The sequence below is a fragment of the Cydia amplana genome, chromosome 1, assembly GCF_948474715.1.
Source record: "Cydia amplana chromosome 1, ilCydAmpl1.1, whole genome shotgun sequence".
In the NCBI taxonomy this organism is placed as follows: domain Eukaryota; kingdom Metazoa; phylum Arthropoda; class Insecta; order Lepidoptera; family Tortricidae; genus Cydia; species Cydia amplana.
Genome location: NC_086069.1, coordinates 8,604,723 through 8,623,982, shown reverse-complemented (window position 1 = coordinate 8,623,982; position 19,260 = coordinate 8,604,723). Strand labels below are relative to the sequence as shown.

The following is a 19,260-nucleotide window of genomic DNA, read 5'->3' as shown; positions in this document are numbered from 1 at the left end:
GGGGGCGAAAAATCGATCTAGCTAGGTCTTATCTCTGGGAAAACGCGCATTTTTGTGTTTTAATGTTTTCCGAGCCAAGCTCAGTCTCCCAGATCACACACAAACCAGATCACATCACACAGATCACATTAATATCAGAGAGGTGAGAGATCAGGACACATTTAAGCGTGAGTTAAGTAACCATTGCTCGTTCGGGTTGTACGACGTGGTTGTAACTGAACCGCTGGTATTCAGGAGCTTTGAGGGTGTCGGACCAGGGCGGGCTGGGGTTCCACCGGTCCATGCCGTCAGTGTCCAGGGCCAAGGGCGCCAGCCGCATCCGCTTCGGACAGGGATACTCCATACCTGCGATGGCCAAAGAAATTTAGTATTTAATGCACACATAAAAATGCAGAAAAAGTAAAACAAATGCAGTATTACAGAATAAATCAACTTTCTTCTAGCTCCAAAGTTTGGGAACGCTTTTTTAATAAGCTCTTGAGTGATAGAAGTGATTCGGCGCGGCGAGATTGTAGCAGAATTAAAATTAACAAACTAAGTTCAGAGTCCTCGCGAGATGATGCAGAGATAATAATCGTGCCGTGAGCAAAATTACTTTAGTTTATGATTATGACATGTGTACCTACTACCTAGGTACCTAATCAGGATTAAACCTCAAAAATATATCTAAGAAATATTGATGTAGTTACACACCTTCTATCGCAGTACTCGTACACGGCTCCTGCACGGTGTAGCCGACTCGTGGGTACTGTTCATAGAACTCTCGCTTGCCGGGGTGCGGGTACATATACATGTTGCTGTTCACGACGATCTCCGGCGAAGGGTCATAGTGCAGGGGAGATCTGGCAAATATAATGTTCATAGTTATTGGTTGTCTGGAAGAAATCGCTCTTTAGCGATAAGACCGCCTGTTGTTTACCTCTGTCTTCATGTATTATTTGTGTTTCCATTTGCATTTATTCTGAGGTTGTGAATAAAGAGGATTTGTATTGTATTGTATTGTATTGTTGCTAGTGAATCGCCAAGTTGGAACAGAAGCGATCGATCGACTGCGGAATAAATTAATCATGCTAAGAATAACACGAAAAGGATGGTGAAAACTAAGAATAAAACCATCATTTCACGTATTGAGGTTTATAATTTACGTAGAATCTGTTCACCATTCAATCTCGACAATCATAATAAGTTTATTCATTGATATAATTTGAAAGTACACGTTAATAAGAAACTGCGCAACAGCATCAATAACATGAACGCAAGATCTTTGAGATATATTTTTTAAGTTGACGTTTTCATATTTGGTTTACACTTAGTTGGACAATTTTACTAATGCGGTCGAAATTAGCAGAAGCTGTTCAAATATAGACCTTATGACGCTGGTGTTAATAAGGTGTTTAAGTTTTTGAATGCAAAGGCAAGTTGGGAATGAGGGTATACAATAAATATGGTAATGAAAGATGTCAAATTACGCGGCTGGCCGTGCGCTTGCGATGGCGGGGTGATGATTTTCATATTTATTTCTCGGTTGTGACATGACAGATACAAATTGTCCGAAGTGACCTTGAATTAGTTTTTGTTTTATGATTAATCCGATGTTTTTATTATTGAATGGATATTTAGCAAGAGAAACGAACGAAGGTCGGGTATTATATTATCGGCATGGAATAAACATTTTGTGTATGAATTGGATTACTTATTCATAAACGTCTGTCAAATCCGTCAACCAACAAACAAAATCCGCCGCATTTTTGTTTTTTTGAAAAAGGCACAATTTAAAACAAAGGCATTTTGGAACATCATAATTTCATACCTTTCTTCGCTGATCGTAGATTGCGGAGAGTGAGTAGAATAGTCGACTGGTCCTCTTTCTGAGTATGTCCTCTCACAGCCACTGAAATCTTCAACCGTCTTCTGTGGCACGTATGAAGACACATGGTATCCTGGATACTCGACCTCCTGGTTTTCTACATAAGGGTATGCTTCTTGATATGCGTCCTGATAGGTGTTCTCTCTTCTAAAGAACTTTTGGCACCTGGGGTCTAAGACTCCGCAGGGTTGGTTCTGGTAGCCGTAGTATTGGTATAGCCAGGAGTTTGCAAGCATAATTGACGCTTCCTCTTCACTGTAGAAAAAATAATAAGTTAGAGTTAGTACTTAAATGATTTTATAAACTAATATTGTGTTTTAATATAGATAGGTATAAGGTCGAATGCATTCGGTGAAACAATAAAAAAACTTTTGAAACTTATTTGCAATTGGCCTTAAAAAGTATCACGTATTCATTTGCAACAATCGCCTCAATTAAAAGTACCACAGCTAAGTAAGTACCTACAAATATTACAGATTATAAAAGTTAAAAAAAAATGTGAACCTTAGAACTTGGTTAGTGGCCACGATGAACTGCCTGGGAGCGTCGGCGGCGTCCTTCACTTGCAGCACGACGTGCGCCCACAGGAACTGCCCACTTCGCTGCTGCAGCTTCACCAGCAATATGCAGCACTTGTCCTGCTCTGACTGCGTTACTGTCACAGAAACGAATCGGTTTCAGTATGGTAATTGCACTTAGGTCTATCGAAGCTGGCATTATTGTATATATTTTTATTTTTATTAAAAAAATTACTGACTAGTTCCAAACAGACAAACTTTCTGAAGCTCTTTGGTTACTTACTTAGTCTATGTTTACTTTGTGCTTCTCGCAAACTGTCCCAGTGTAGTAACTGATACCACGACACGTCAACCAATTCTGATTTCTTCCAACCTAAGTACCATTCACCGCTGGAACAATGTAAAGATTAAATTAAAAAAAAAAACCTTGTCACAATAACTTTTGTTAATTATTTAAAAATATATTTTAATTCATACTATGAAAAGATTTCTTTACAGAAGAGTTTATGTACATGCTTGATCTAATCGAAAGGCAAAACTACACTTACACTAAATGTTATCCAAATCTATAGCTTACTTGGCGTCGATGTGCAGTATCTTCATGTCCATGGTGTGCAGCGTGGTGAAGACGTTGGTGGCGCCGTGCACGACGCACTCGCGCGTCTCGGGCATGGCGAGCGGCGTGCACGCCGCCAGGAACACAGGCTCGTTGCGGCTGCACAGCGGCAGGTACGACACGAAGTGGCCTCGCACTAGAGCCACCTGTCATCAAAGGAAAATTAATTAACTAAAATTAGCTTTAAAGAGTTTTACACGCTTGTTATGTTAGTAAGATAATATTAGTAATTAATTGATGGCTGATAGAATTCTTACTTGGCGAGAAAAAACTTCGATATCACTCAGTTAGGATTCAATGGAATAGGTCACAATTAACTTATGTAATGAGAAAGACAAACCTGAAGAATGCAACTTGTCTGTTGTAAATTGTAAATAACAGGAAGTAAAGTAGGTATATACTTACTTTTTGATCTCCAAATCTCATTTGTCTCCGCGCGTTTCTTGAAACGTTCATTCTACAGAAGAAATGCCTATTCTTTGGTACGTTTTCAGTCTCTCCATTGCTTCCTCTATTCAGTTCAGTTTGAACAGTTTGGTGATCTTGTCTATCTATAATGTCGTATACGCTATCGCCATGTATTAATAAATCTTCCTGAAAGTTAAATAGACGTTAGGAAAAAATAAATAAAATAGGTGATTGATAGAATAAAAGTTTTTATCAAATATTTAATTTTTGTACTTTTTTACCACAGGCAACTAATACTCATCGAGAAAATTCTGAAAACCCCAAACACAATTAGGTTGCGTTGTTTCATCACAGAGTTCCTATGGCCACCTCCCGTCTCCTTCATCAGACTAACTCGATGGTACCATAATATTGCATAGTCACCCGACTTACATATGTATGCAAATTTTCAGCTCAATCGGAAATCGGATAGTGGGTCAAATTCAGCTTCCAAGATTTGACCCACACTAACAAACTAACTAACATACTAACAAGACAAGTTAACTGAAAAAAAAAACCTGTAAAAATAGTGAACACCAATGTAAGATCTAGATAAATATCGCTTAAAATGTCCATGTCGATATTTTAGAGTTTCAATGAAGAAGTTACTAACCATGGAGTGTCCCAGGTATTCCGCAGCATTTTCTGATATGTACAACAGTTTCCCGTTCTGTGTCATCATCATCATAAAACCGTTCATTGCCTGAAAAACATTGTAAATGTCAATACTGACTTTTATGGTTTCACGTTAAACGCTCATAAAACTTGAAAAAGTAAAACATACCTTTGAAAATCCAATATTAGGTGTTGGTGTTGCTTGCTCTTGATACTCGTAGCTGAAGTCGTGACTTTTAAACACTAAAACGGAAAGAAAGACTTTATTATGGGTAAAGTTATAGCAACCGGAGATAAGATAGTGGCCTAAATGCATGTTAAACGTCTTAATATGCCCTGTCGTGACTGAAGGTGAGCTGACAAACTTTTGGGAGACGTTTTCAGAATGTGCCCGAGATTTTGGGATAAATACGTGATGGGCTTAAGAAGTTTTTTTAGTGGGAAAGAAGGGAAATTTAATAACAATATGGGTGTGATGTTAATCTGGGGTGGATGCTACAGGCAACATTTTCACGACTAATATTTACGGAACTGAGACTGTACTAGTATATACGGTTAGGATGAGAAGTTGTTTGTTCATGAGTGTATAGAAACGAATTTTCTAATCTCCAAGGTGGTTTGACAGCTTTTTGTCAGGGGTTTGTAGTACATGTGATGTAGGTCGGAGATTCAATAGCTAATTTTCTTTCAGGGCTTTGCCCAAAACTTAAGGTTTGCCACCCTTATTTTATATCCATAGCCTTGGATCATACTTCTTGGAATATAAAACTCATATTTAATTAGTAAAGTAGGTATGTATCTTGTTATTGATTATTGAAGTTGTATTCAATAATTAGATACTTTACTAGGTATTTGATTAGAATCTTATTAATTATGGAACGACACAACTTTGAAAACTATTAGAAACCTATATATTATATTAGGAGTACCATGCGTGGACTAACTCATACCTATGTGGCAGAAAAACCAGAAGTGAGCAATATATTTCTGTATATTTGAAGTATGTGGTTTTGTTACCTTGTTGGAAGTAATTCATTTTCCGCACATAGACGCAGACGAGGGCCATGAGCTGCAGCTGCGAGAGGCGCTGGCGGGTGGAGGGCGGCAGCGGCAGCAGGTCGCGCAGGTTGGAGATCTCCGCGTTGATCAGGTCGCGCCGCATCTTGCTGGCGCCTTTTGTGGACTTTGTTGGTTCGAATCTGTCATCAAAATTAAGTTCAATTATTACTCTGGATTTATAGTACCTAAATATTCATTGATTGTTTAAGGTGTATGAAGTTCGGCGCTATATGTTTTGTAGGTAGCTGAATATCAAACGTTAATTGTGAAGGACAGATTGAATGCATAATGTACGAAGCCGTTTAACGCCATCTGCATTAGCAATCAAATTCAAAGCACGAATTTGTCTAAGACTACACACATAATATGCACAATTAACTAATTTATATTTATTGTAAGTACCTGTGGTTTATGATATGGCACAAACTGCAATAAATAAGTCTTTAGCGCAAAACGTTTTGTCGAACAGTTTTGTCTAATTTTCGCTTCAAAAATAATCGTTTAGATCATATTGAATAATATATGCCTTATAATTCGATTGTAGACCGGTGTTGTTACTTCAATGCTTGAAAGTTGTTGATACTTAAATCACTGAAGTACTTATTCACTGAATCAAAATGCACTATGTAATGCCACACGAGATCTCACGTTTTTTTTGAGTGCGCTCTTAAAAAATATAATAGGCTCTCAAGGTACACCTATGTTTCAATCTTCATTAAAATAATATCTTATAGTCGCCGATTAAAATGGCTGTGACATACGGACAAACAGACGGACGGACGTACAGATGGACGTGACGAAACCATAAGGATTGCGTTTTTATATTCTGGCTACGGAACCCTAAGAATCTACCCCCAAGTATCAATTAAAGGTCAATGACCTGACATGTGATCAACGTTAGAAGTAAAAGGGGTCTACAGAGTGGCTATGTTAATGCGATCTTCACAAGAGCGCCGCTACACCTGTCCGGAACACAGTATCCGCGCATTGTCTACAAATCCTAGAAAAACTATTTTATCTGTTTATTTAGAATCACATTATGAAACGCTAGTTTGAAACGGAAGATAAAATAAATGCTTATTGCATTATAAAAAAGATGGACAGGTATTTTTATATATTCGCCTTGTCTTATGAACCTATTTAATCTCGGTTGGTAATAAAAATAAAGTATAGGTAGGAGATACCTATCAATAATTAACCTTTGTTACAGGCTCTTATTAGTTAAAAAAAATATCCGTGCTCTTTTGTCAGTTGGCACTATAGTCTGATTGCACTTGTTTGCATTTTGTTTAGGGCTTTTTTCTTTTGTAACAATATAAAGGAACTTAGGAACTATCACTTTATCAGAAATATTTGTGTTGAATTCAGGTTTGTTCCTTTCGGCGTCGAGACCCTGGGTCCGTGGGGTCCTGGCGCTCGCTACCTTGCCGTAGGAGGCGTTTTTAGATTTAGTTTATTGTAGTTTTATATTTTAGAATAGTTTGTATTTAGGTTAATTGTAAGTTGTTTTTATTTATTGTTTTTGACATGTTTTTGTACATTATACATGAATAAACCGATAATCTCCATTAAAATGTTTTCTGTATCCTCAAACTCGTTTAATCCAACAAGCAGTTCTACAAGAATTTTTCCGCTTAATTTTAGTCTCATTTCAAGCATTCCAACTGGCATGAACGCGCTAATGTATCAGAATTTTCACGGTCCCTAACCGAGCGTGTCGCGACCACGTTTGACGCACGTAAGGAATGCCGCTTTTTGTAACGCAGTGCGTAAACGATTACCATGTTACGACGCATTCTTGATTTGATATCACTAAAAAATTACGCATAATTTTGATGACTTGATTTATCTTTAGATTTAGGTACTAGGATACTAATTCTATAAAGTTTTTAATGAGAAATGGTTCATTAATAAATCCTTGTATTTATTTAGTTAATCCGTGTAATTAGGGTCTTATAATTCAAAATTTTACATGGAAGAAGACAATACAATGCAATATTAATAAGAGTTATTCTCGATTTAGATTTGTTATTCGTATAAATTCGTTATTTAAGTTTACTTAGCGTTTTGATCTAGTAATACTAATAATGTAAATTATTTTATACTAATAAATGTCCAAAATTCGCATTGAAAACTCGAAGGCAACTTGGTTTACAAGCAAGTTGGTTACACTTAAACGATAACCTCCCAACAAAACATTAACTACAAAAATAAACAACAATAACTCAATATAAAATCTCAAACAAATTAATAACCCGGCACCGAAGGCACCAATCATCCCATGTTTTCCCACAATCATATTAGTCGGTAAAAAACCTAATCACTCAAATAAGAAGTAGTTCACTTCAGAGGTAAAAATACAATCCAGGGCACATTCTATTATGGCTTTTATGCCTTCATTAGAAAATTTAATTTGGATTAACGCAGCTATAAATACACTTTTGTTTTAAGCGGTCATAGTGATAAGTCAAAACCTAAAAGTTAATCAGTTTTGAACTCTGTTTATTCGGTATTTACGACTGGAATTCATTAAGCTCCGAATAAATGCTGGAGTACTTTTGTGTGGTGGCGATGTTCAAAGGACTCCCAGGTGAGATGAAAGTGCCGCGCGCGCAGCGTGTTAACATGCCGCCCGCACCGGAAAACTACTTCCCATAATGATAAGATGATAACCGCATTTATATTCGGCTGATAGGTATGCTCACCATCCAGTATTAAATCCAAAAAACTGTAAATATTAAAAATATAATTTATCACTTTCTAACTGCTGAGTTATTTATCTACCTCTATTCAAAGATGAGATGATAGATATGTACTTATTGAATGAAATAGTTTATTGATAGACGTGACATAAAAATTGCTCTATAAAGAACGGAACGTAATACTTTATTCTTTAGATAGGATTAGACAGAAGGAAAAATGAAAATAAGCAATTATTGAACCATTTTTCAAATTGTGTCGATTTGACATGTTTGAGAAAAACGCAATGCATTTATAACAGTGTTTATAACACATGATACCTACCTACGTGAATATTTTCTTTACAATAGTATCTAGTTTATGCAACCGATGGATAATGAAATTAATGAATGAGAGACCCTAAAATAGGAGTGTTGTAATTTTGGAATTACGATTTTATTTTAATTAATCAAATTTCAAATTTAATTGACGTAATTGTATGGGATCCGGTTCCTGGCACTTGAAAGGATCATGCAATTTTAACTTTTAAATGGTGACGGAAAATACGTCGTATTTAAAAAATAACTGTGGAGTCAAGTTGTATGAAAATCCTTAACGTTACAGGATTTTGACCGGTAATAGACACAGGCAATAAAACGTAAAGTATACCTTTTTTATACACTTGTCAGTCATTTAACCGACATTACAATTTTGGAGTAGAAAAAAAAAATGTAGGTAATTTTAAAGTGCCTACCAATAATGTTTGATCTTTAAACAGTGATCATCCAATTTATGACAATAAAAACCATACAATACAGTGTCCAGGGCATGAAATAAAAATATATTTGTGTAAGCATGTATTTTCTTAATTAGTTACGAGTTATTACTTGACAAGATGTTGGTATTAACGGGTGACATTAAAAAAAAATAGAATAGCAGTAGGTAGGTATTTAAAATAATTTACGTGGTATATGTTTAATTGTTTATTTTCTTGTGTGAACTAATTAGTAATATATGTTTGTTGGCTTATGTACTTGTGTAGTGTGTACCCTCAGCCAGGGCGAGGCGAGGCGTGACTGCCTCGTTTGCGCCGCGGCTGTGGACTCAAACACTTAATAAACTCTGACGACATTTAAAAATATCGGAAATATATATATTCAAATAAGCCTTCAGACATCTACTACTTAGAGGTTTCATTTCTGCCTACATATTGAAATCTCCGAAAAAATAATAATATCATACTACAAACTACATCTGACTTGACGCACTTTTATATTGTTTGTTTATGAACAGCCCTAGTAGCACGGTCGCATTTTTATCATTTGTCACCATGCCTGTCACGTTCTAACAAGTACAAAGTGCGAAAGTGACGGGCATAGTGATAGTCGATAAAAATGGAACCGTGCTGAGCCCGCAGTACAGATTGGCTATATTTATGAGTTATTATGAATAACATAAATATAATAGTGGTACTTTTTGCTGTTAATTTTTTGATAGTTTTAAATTTATACCTACTTAAAAGCGTACGGTACAAGCGTTTCAATTCCCAACATATATCCACAAACCACAAATGAGTTAGGTAAATATTTTTTTTATAATAAATTATTCATACGAATTATTTTTTTAGAGTTAAGAGTAGAATATACTATATTACACACATACCTACCTATGTGTACTTTTACATCGCGATTAAAAAAGTAAATAAATGTAAAAATATAGTGGGTAACTTAAAAAATAAGTATGATGACTGAAATGTTACGTATTGGGTAAACATATTTCCGTACAAGGTTATATATCTCAAGGCGCAATATATATTTAGCACTTAGGTAACAACACGGCAGCAATTGCGCTAAGAGTAGTATATTGCTACTAATGAACGCTTCGTCTTTTTATGTCTGGAATTATCTAGTTTATAAACAAATGTTTTATTATTTAGGGAAATTTAATTAAATTACATAAAATAAATATGTGTTCATAATTGCTTATGATGCGCATGTAAGTGTTATGATTAATAATTACATACTGTGACCAACGATCGATATGACGTCTGCCTGCTATACGGTCACTTTTGGACACCAAAATTTTCACTGAATACTTAACTTTATTATTTATTATTAAGGTCTAATTTCCAACAATCATTAATTTAGAGATGTGGCCATATATAGTTCGTTTTTTTTTGCATTAGAAAGAACTTGCAAGAAGGTAAGCGATCTTGACATGTCTTTTAATTGAAAAACGCTTTTTAAAAATCAAAAAGTATTACTTATGAAAGCAGAAGAATATAAATGATCGTAGAGTCTGTGCGGAAAGAGAAGAGTCATGGAATATATGGGGCTCAATACATTTCACGACTCTTCTCTTTCCGAACAGACTCTATTAGATTCATAATTGTTACATATTTGCCGTAACTTATTTTTAAAATGTGTTTTTCAATTAAAAGACACATCAAGATTGTTTACCTAATTTCTAATGCTAAAAAAAACGAACTATAGCAGGCAGCATACACCCTACCTTATAACCTACTTGCAACTAAATTTAACACATCTCATCAGAAAATATTTTCTCAATGCCTAATGGTTTGTTTTAGGCCAAACATTAAAAAAAATCTGCAATACGCTTTTAAACTTAGAATTTGGTAACACTAATTCTAGTTTGCATAGTTCAAATGTCCTGAAAAAAATATTTAGCATCAGTACATTAAATTGCCTGGAATACCGATCTAATTACTTATTATTTCTTCAAGTCTTATTTTAAATTTATAATACGTACCTATGTTACGATAGATAAGCGTATTTTATCAGTATAGTGATAAAAGCTCAGCGTTCGTGAAGTGCGAGTTTACTGCCATAATGTCATTATTATATTGCGATTGGCATTTGTTATTCAAGATGCATCATACAGACCGTGAATTATTAATAATACAAGTGATTATTGCACTCCGCTTGCATGTTAAGTTTTATAATTTAATCTAATGAACAATCTAAAAAGTATTTTTCATGTAATAACCAATACCTTTAAAGAAAGAGCATAGTATAATTGTACGAGTAATATTTTTTTCTTCATAGACAAATCAATTCGTGACGTGTAATGAAGTATATATAAAAAACAACATATCCAGTGGAAGTAGATGGCGTCCTTTATACGTTAGCGTTTGACAACCTATTTACCGTACCGGGCCGTACAGCTCCATTTACTGTAACTGACAAATTTGCTATTTTAATATTTTGCACTACTTTATGGGGTCAGTATTCCTTTGTGTTTTTTTTATATCTGCCCATGAGATAAAATTCAATACCTATTTGTTTCTCAATATAGAAATCCTAGTTAAATAGGTACCTACATTTATTACTTCTATATCAGTTCTATAAATCACTATTCTACTATTTCATCTATTACCATCAATATTTTAATTAGACCTGCGTACAAAATGAATTAAAAGTAAATAATTAAATAAACAATATATTAGTTTATGTATATTAAAAAAGTAAATAAGTATTATTTAAAAAAAACGTAATACATATAAGGAACAGTTAGCAGAAACTATGCTAATATTGCTAATACTAATAAGAATATATATATATTATATTACTACTAATTATAAGTATTAATTATTGACATATAAAGTTTATAATTTTATGAATAAAGAAATATGAAATATGAATATGAATATGAAAACAATGCTTATAATGATTTTTATTGTCAACATAAACTTTTTGACAATAGAGTCATATCGTTCACTACTCTAGCTTTTCAGCGATGGGGGCGGTACTGCGCATACGCCTTCGTGTGGTATACAAGTAGAAGGACATTGTTATATTTAAAACTCCTCTTGCACGGGCAAATTTATAATTATTTATCTAAATGTAAAGTATAGATTTAAATTATATTTTATGTTTATTATTAAACACACACTAAATCTAATGTAAAGTTTAGGTTAATTATATTTATTATTTCTAAGTAACTTACCTTAAAAACATTTTAAGGGATGAACAAACTGGTTTGTAAGTACTAGTATACACTTATACACAACTATTATATTCAATCATTTTTAAGCTAATTGTTAAAAAAAAACACGACCACACAGTTCGGATGATCAAGCCCTAATGATTGCTCAATAAAAGCGTCAACCCCTTTTCCACAAAATAAAAATCACTAAACGTCATAATCCGGTCATAAAATAAACGATAAAACGCACGTGCTGTCCATAGTAAACACGTATGCAACCTCACGGCGCGACGTCACTACACATTGTGAAAAAAAAACTATTTTAAATTTCCAAGTTTAATGATAGCGCGGCAATATGTGCGTAAGCTTTTTATTAGAATAAGATTAAGGCTCGCTCCTAAGCTCCGATACCGCCGTGCGCCAGCGCATCGGAACAACGACTATAAAAAGCCTCCACCAAACCTCTCTTTCCCGCGAGACTTATTTTCTTTTTGTTGAAAAAACGCGCCCGCGCCTAACGAGTCCCGTCGGGTGGAGGGGAACTTCCAATTTCAAAACTGTTCCAACTTTCGCCTTGTCATTTTGAAAAAGGAACTATCATTTAATTTTGAAGTGAAAAAAGTAAACGCTCGCGATGACTTTATTTTCGAGCGTTCCAAGTGCATTAAAAGAGGATGGGTATAGTTTTGTCCGTCGCGTTTTTCCGCGGAGCCGTCGTTTGTTTCGCGCGAAAGAAATGGAAAGAGCGGTTTGTTGCCAGCGTTACTTGAGATTAATGAGTTCGAAAGAGACGTAGGTAATGGCGCAGTAATTACGGCAGTTTTGCGTAAACGAGACGAAACTATAATGATTGGGCGAAATGACAGTTATTGATATTGTCATAATACGCGTCGATTTGTGTGCAGGCGTGGGACGGGACCTGCGCGTGCACATGCGGATGGTAAACGTTAATTAGAATTTAATGACAGCCTCTTGAGTCGAGATTCGTCGTTTTTGCTGTCGGATGGTGTTTTAATTGGAGCGATTGATTACCGGGTGTGCCGTGTTAGTTGATCTACTTATAATGCTTCATGTAATTTAACCTAAACGGCTGAAGTTATCTTCGCACATGCTCATTTTTAAACTACTTGCCTAGAGTGAATGAGTTACTTTTTGTAAAAAAGCTAACGTAATGCATGATAATGATTATGTAAATTTGACAACGGGGCTGATTAAGGCAAGTGTAGTTTTCCTACCTTATATACACGTGCACAATTACATTGTAAGTTTGCATTGATGAGAGTCGATGATGTTATTGACACCAAAATCATTACAAACTAGATTAGTTTGTAATGATTTTGTTTCGACAGTAGGTGCCATAGATTTCAATGAGCTTACACTACGTTCAATAGTTGTTGTTATTTCTTTACATCACCGAAATTATATTCAGAGCTCGAGTGGGTTTTTGTGATACACATTTCACCGTAATCTTTAGAAATGTTGGGCAGGAGGTAAAATGAAGAGTGATGGCCGCGCATATTTCACGGTTAATACCCATTGGGCATGCGGACTCTTGTAACAGCGGCTTCATTCTGTTGTCTGGGTTGAAGTGTGGGTTCAATTCTGAACATTATTTTGTTCATTATTGCTGTTATTATTGTGTAACAACGAACTAGAATTATATCTATTATTAAATATTTTGATTTGTGTTAAAGTTGGTCATTATCGTATCATTCCATGTTTAATATATGCAAGTCAAACGTAGAAATTCACCAAAAAAAAAACCAGAATTTAATAATTACGTGCCAGAGAGGTATGGAACGTAGCATGCTAAACGTGAAAAAAATCAAAAGATACGACACACGAAGATAAGAACGGCAATTAAAACTGTAGATGCTCTCAACCAAGTTCAAAAGTTGAAATGGCGATGGGCCGGACATGTGGCACGACTTAAAGACCGCAGTTGGACGAAAATCGTCACTCTATGGAAAGGCAAGCGACGTAGTGGATAGTGGAAGACCACACTCACGCTGGGACGAGGACATCATAAAAATAGCTGGACCAAACTGGCATCAAACAGCACTAGACCGATCAAAATGGCAAACTTTGGAAGAGGCCTTCACCTGAGAGGGGTTCCTGTTATGAACAAATTATTTAGGTAATAAATATTTATAAGCAAACTAACAATTCTAAAATACTAGACTTAAGCATAAAACAAAAATTGATTTACCTACTAACCATCATAATAAGAAATCATATTTGTAACAATTTAGTGGGAAATAAAAGGCTTTTTATTTTTATTATAAAGTTGGTCAAAGACGCCTAAATCGCCTAATCTTTCTAAGATGGCATATGGTCGAGATCCGCCATGGTCCAGCTAAAGACGCCAGATCGAATCCAGCCTCGACCACTGGCTTCGTCACTTTTTCTTTAGTAAGTATATGACATCTATTTAAGTTTATTACTAGAAATAAACTTAAAATTTAGCGAGTCTCTACGAGTAGGTTTAGGTTCTAATTTTGACATGCGTAACGAATACTAATACATGTCTCTGATAAGATAAATATCACGAAATTGGCTGAATATAAAATTAGTGACGTTATTTATGTAGATTTCCCTAATCAAAGTAATGTAAAAAAATACCAATATAAGATAATTAGGTACCTATAAATGTGATGATTCAACATATAAAAATAACGAAGTGGAAGGGTTTGTCTTTACTCGCGATATAGCCTAAAATGTTTTTGTCCTAAAATCTTGAGTACCTAACTCCCTACGTTTGACGCAGTCGCAGTTAGTTTGTCAATAATTGCACATGTACATAACTGCTCCTTATGTGATGATAAAGTAAGCAGTAAAGTTAAACCATTAAACATGGAGGGTCGGGATAAAAACGTATCAAGTTTAGGGCTCGCGTCGCCTGCGGCGGCTCCCGCGTTACGCAGATAACCACCGTAATCTTGGATCTACACTGTGTGCCATGTTGAAAGAAAAACGATCAATAAGTTTCTCAATGTTCAATTAAGGGGGTGAAGCCGTGAAATATCCGTTTCTGATGGTCTGGGTCTTATTAATTACACAAAAACACTTAGCATTCGGTATCTAAGTATTTATCATCAATTTCATGTACCTATATATTATTATGTATGTATCATATCTAAAGTGTAATTCAATAGAACTTGCTATGTAAACAAACCGCCATACTAAAATTGACACTGAATGTACTAGTAACTTTTGTTTACATAGTTAGCAAGTTCTATTGAATGACACTTTAGGTACCTAATAAATTTACGAAAAACGTTACCTAGTTACTATCTAGTATCTAGGTGAAAATAAAAACATTTAAACGAGATAGCTTCTAATAAAAAAATCGTAGGTACTTATACTACTGCAACTTTATGTGTAAAATGTAAGTACCTGCCTAATACGTGGACCAAACTAAAAGTTTTTAGAATAGAGAAAACTGTAGTAATTATAAGCCGTCAATTTTGTCAGTATTTTTTATTAACTGCACAACTGCGATGTAAACTTTTGACGTAGCTGTAAAATGACATTCTCGTCTATGATGATGCGTTAAATAATTACAAAAGCTATTCAATTTGGGATTCAAACTGTCGTACGAGCATTAATAGGCTTCATTACAAAAATATAACTGAAGCCGAGTGTAGGATCTTTTGTTGGCTGAGCCAACAATAAAAAATCGCATAATATTATGACACGAAAAATAATACATTCAATTTAAAAAAAAATCCAACATTTCTTAAAAGTATGTAGGTATACCTAAGTATACCATATAATCATATAATACTTGTTCATACGAGGCCTTGTGCTGTGCTGACCTACAGCCTGCCACGCAGCGTGATACCATCTCAATTGCCTACTTAGGACTAAAACCGACGAAATCGGTGCACCCTTTGCGATAAAGTTTTTTCTTTAAAATATTCCTAGAAGTTTACGGTGGGCGACACAAATCCTTACCATTTTTGATGCTGAAAGATTGATTTGAATATGAAATTACTATTATATACTTCATTTGTTGATAATTTATTTGTGATGCTTTAGTAACGTTAACGTTTGATCGCTTCAAAAGCACCAATGGGGTTAAAAATCGTTTTTGATTAGGTAGGAGACAGAAAGCAATTATTATGTAATCTGAACAGTATATAAAAGAGTACTTTAGACATATAAATATAATAAATTAATAATGTATATAAGTCTCGGGAAACATCCTTGTGACAAACGAATGGGCAAACACCGAGTTATCCCAAGGGTTCCGTGTTCCCAACACGGAACTATCGGTAATATCTCTTTCCCGATGTACAAAGACCAGCTGTTGTCCTCCGTACGCGATAAGCATCGTCTAGCCTAATGACCGCGGGCCCTTTGTCCATTGTTTACATCGGGGTGAGACGTGATTTCGGTAGGCTCGCGGCTCCTTTACGGACCTCCCCGTGGTTCGGGTTAAACGTCACCGCTACGCTCTACAGGATGATACCATAAACTACTTAGCAATTAGCTTACATAGAAACGTTCGAAACTCTTATGCTTGCGCAAAATTCAAGTTAGCTTTTTCAAGTCATTAAATACATATATTTTTATAATACCTACTTCATAAAGTGTCATGCAAATGATTATAAATCTCCCGTGAGACGCGAATATATTTAATTTTAGACGCTGCTCCTAGACGAAAATTGGATCGAAATATGTCGAGCGTTTATTCGATATAATAATAGTTACGTGAGTAACCCGTTTTAAAAAAACTTTAATACCTATGCATTGGCATGGCGGGTCCATGAGATCAAGCCGGTGACCTTGAAACTGTTTCAAACGCGTTCGAAGACGTCCACGACGGACTCGTCACTGTCGCGCACCCTGTACACGAGCTAGGGGTGCGACGCACGTGGCGCAGGCGCAGGTTGGACGCGTGCGCGCACGCTCTAATGCCGCCGCCCGCACCCGCGCCGGACGTCGCCGCTTTGATCCGCCGATACGATACATTTATACATTATACTTTCGCTTTCTGTTCCTGGATTTGAGTGTCGAAACTTTTTTATAGATACACGTTAGTTCACGGTAGAGAGGGAAATTCGCGATTAATAAGAAATATCACTCACTAGTGGCTCTGTGAGCTGTAGACCTCGCGATAAGATTGATAAGCTTCAAATATGTAAGAACAAAAAATACTTCGTTGAGTAATTATCATAGCGCACTTACAATGGTCTTAACTGCCATAGAAACTAATGGCACTTAAGTCCTTCCATAATTTTGAGCATATTGAAAAAAAGTAAATGACAGAAACCTTCACACGAAAATTTCACAAGAATCGGTTGAGAATTGTGACCTGTAGAGGAGAACATCCGGACATACGAAAGCAGATTGCCCTAGTCAAAACGGAGACCTTCGCTAACGATTTGGTCAATAAGCCAAATACAACAATCAATATTTAATCTTAGTTCGAAATTTCTATGTCGTTAAAAATAGGGCATATTTTAATATTTCTATTAAACATCCATTTATTTATACATTTGATATACGTTATCAGTTACATTAAAATACCTAATATGTAATATTAACATTGTTTTTTCTACTCGTCGACTGCAATGCTTGAATTAAGACTTCGTATACCAAAGTGAAATCGCATACTTTTTTCACTATGGGACCCCAACTCAACTATAATATTTATTTCGATACAGTTTAGTCAACTATAATATTCATTTCGATACCGTTTAGTCAACTATAATATTCATTTCGATACAGTTTAGTCAACTATAATGAAATTGACCAATCGAAATAAGCGCGGAGCAAGTACCAGGGCCTCATGAGTTACGAGAAGGTGTCGTTGACCAACCGGCCGGGGGCGCGGAGCGCGGGGGCCGGGTCGCGTACGAGTATGAAGGTATCGCGGCTGCTCGCGCATCTTAGCTGTATACTTTTGGTTTTTTTACCTACATACAGGGTGGATTTTCTTTTTGGGTCAGTGAGGGCAGCTACCAGATCCCGTGCTGCTACGAGAAAACGGTCTTAGAAGACCTTCCCTCGATTTCAAATTAATGAAGATTGGCTTTTATAGATTTTGGAAAAAACATACAGGATGCGAGAAAAAGGTCATTTTTGACAAACTTTTTTTTTGATGCCAATCGATCCCATTCCTATTGAGGATCAAAAGCTTGTATGGATGCAAAAAAAAAATTTCCGGCTAGAAAAGCCACAAATTGAGGAAAACTTCTCCCATACAATTTGTATGAAAATGAAAACTTTTATTTTTCACATGCTATTTTTGTATGCCAATCGATTCCATTCCTATCCAGTATCAATAGTTTCCTAGGGGTCAACTAACGGTAATGTACTAAAAAGCCACAAATTAATAAAAACTTTTTTCTTACATTTACTATGGAGAAAATGTGAAATTTTATTCACAATTTTCTACCTCGCCCATCAGTCCTACAGCAATGTCTTCATACAGTATTATGGTTCTTAAATGTAATAGGACTGATTGACCAGATAGAAAACTGTGAATTAAATTTTACGTTTTCTCCATAGTAAATGTATGGAAAAAGTTTTCTTTAATTTGTGGCTTTTTAGTACATTACCGTAAGTTGACCCCAAAGAAACTACTGATACTGGATAGGAATGGAATCGATTGGCATACAAAAATAGCATGTGAAAAATAAAAGTTTTCATTTTCATACAAATTGTATGGGAAAAGTTTTCCTCGATTTGTGGCTTTTCTAGCCGGATTTTTTCTTTTGGTTCCATACAAGCTTTTGATCCTCAATAGGAATGGGATCGATTGGCATCAAAAAAAAAGTTTGTCAAAAATGACCTTTTTCTCGCACCCTGTATGTTTTTTCCAAAATCTATAAAAGCCAATCTTCATTAATTTGAAATCGAGGGAAGGTCTTCTAAGACCGTTTTCTCGTAGCAGCACGGGATCTGGTAGCTGCCCTCACTGACCCAAAAAGAAAATCCACCCTGTATATGATTCTTCTACTAGTTTTAAGTATTTTTTTTGTTGACTCGTAGAAAAAGTATTGTATACAATAGTGATAATCAAGCTTTTCAATCTCGTACCTTTACTTAGGCAACTCAGCAAGCTTCGTTGCCTAAACACGGTACTCGACTGAAAAACTCCATTATATCACGATTGTATAAAATACTATTAATTCTTTCCTGATTATAAATATCTTTCCGAAAATATCATGAAACTATACCTGTTTTCTCTCTTCCATCTCTTTTTGGGTTACGTGTGAAAATATTAAACCAAAATGAACATAAAACATGAGTTTTCATGGCATTCTTTGCAGCATGAAACCTACAATTTTATTATTAAAACTTAAGTAGGTAACCACTAACCACGTGTGGGTATTATAGTGGTAACATCATATTTAAGGTTCCCTTTGCTTTTAATAAATCCGTAATAGCATATTTGTGTTAATGTTTTGAAGTACGAGTATTAAAAGTTATTGTGTATTAGCACATGAATGTAAGATCAAAACGTAACATGTAAGATAACATATTTTTTAGTTTTATTTAAT

General features: G+C 35.4%; 2 protein-coding genes across 2 annotated transcripts in view; one reads left to right on the top strand and one right to left on the bottom strand.

Annotated features, from left to right (window-relative positions):
- LOC134647389 (uncharacterized) overlaps positions 1 to 19,260 on the top strand; it is a 251,895-nt gene that overhangs the window by 207,011 nt on the left and 25,624 nt on the right. The gene's annotated exons all lie outside the window — the stretch shown is intronic.
- LOC134662956 (PAS domain-containing protein cky-1-like) lies at positions 168 to 12,812 on the bottom strand. The gene is made up of 11 exons (XM_063519263.1): positions 11,768 to 12,812; positions 5,081 to 5,262; positions 4,233 to 4,306; positions 4,062 to 4,151; positions 3,407 to 3,595; positions 2,963 to 3,147; positions 2,669 to 2,775; positions 2,372 to 2,522; positions 1,811 to 2,122; positions 694 to 842; positions 168 to 345 (listed from the first exon to the last, which is right to left on the bottom strand). The coding sequence occupies exons 1-11, from the start codon at positions 11,776 to 11,778 to the stop codon at positions 173 to 175; spliced, it is 1,623 nt and encodes a 540-aa protein (XP_063375333.1). The 5' UTR covers positions 11,779 to 12,812; the 3' UTR covers positions 168 to 172.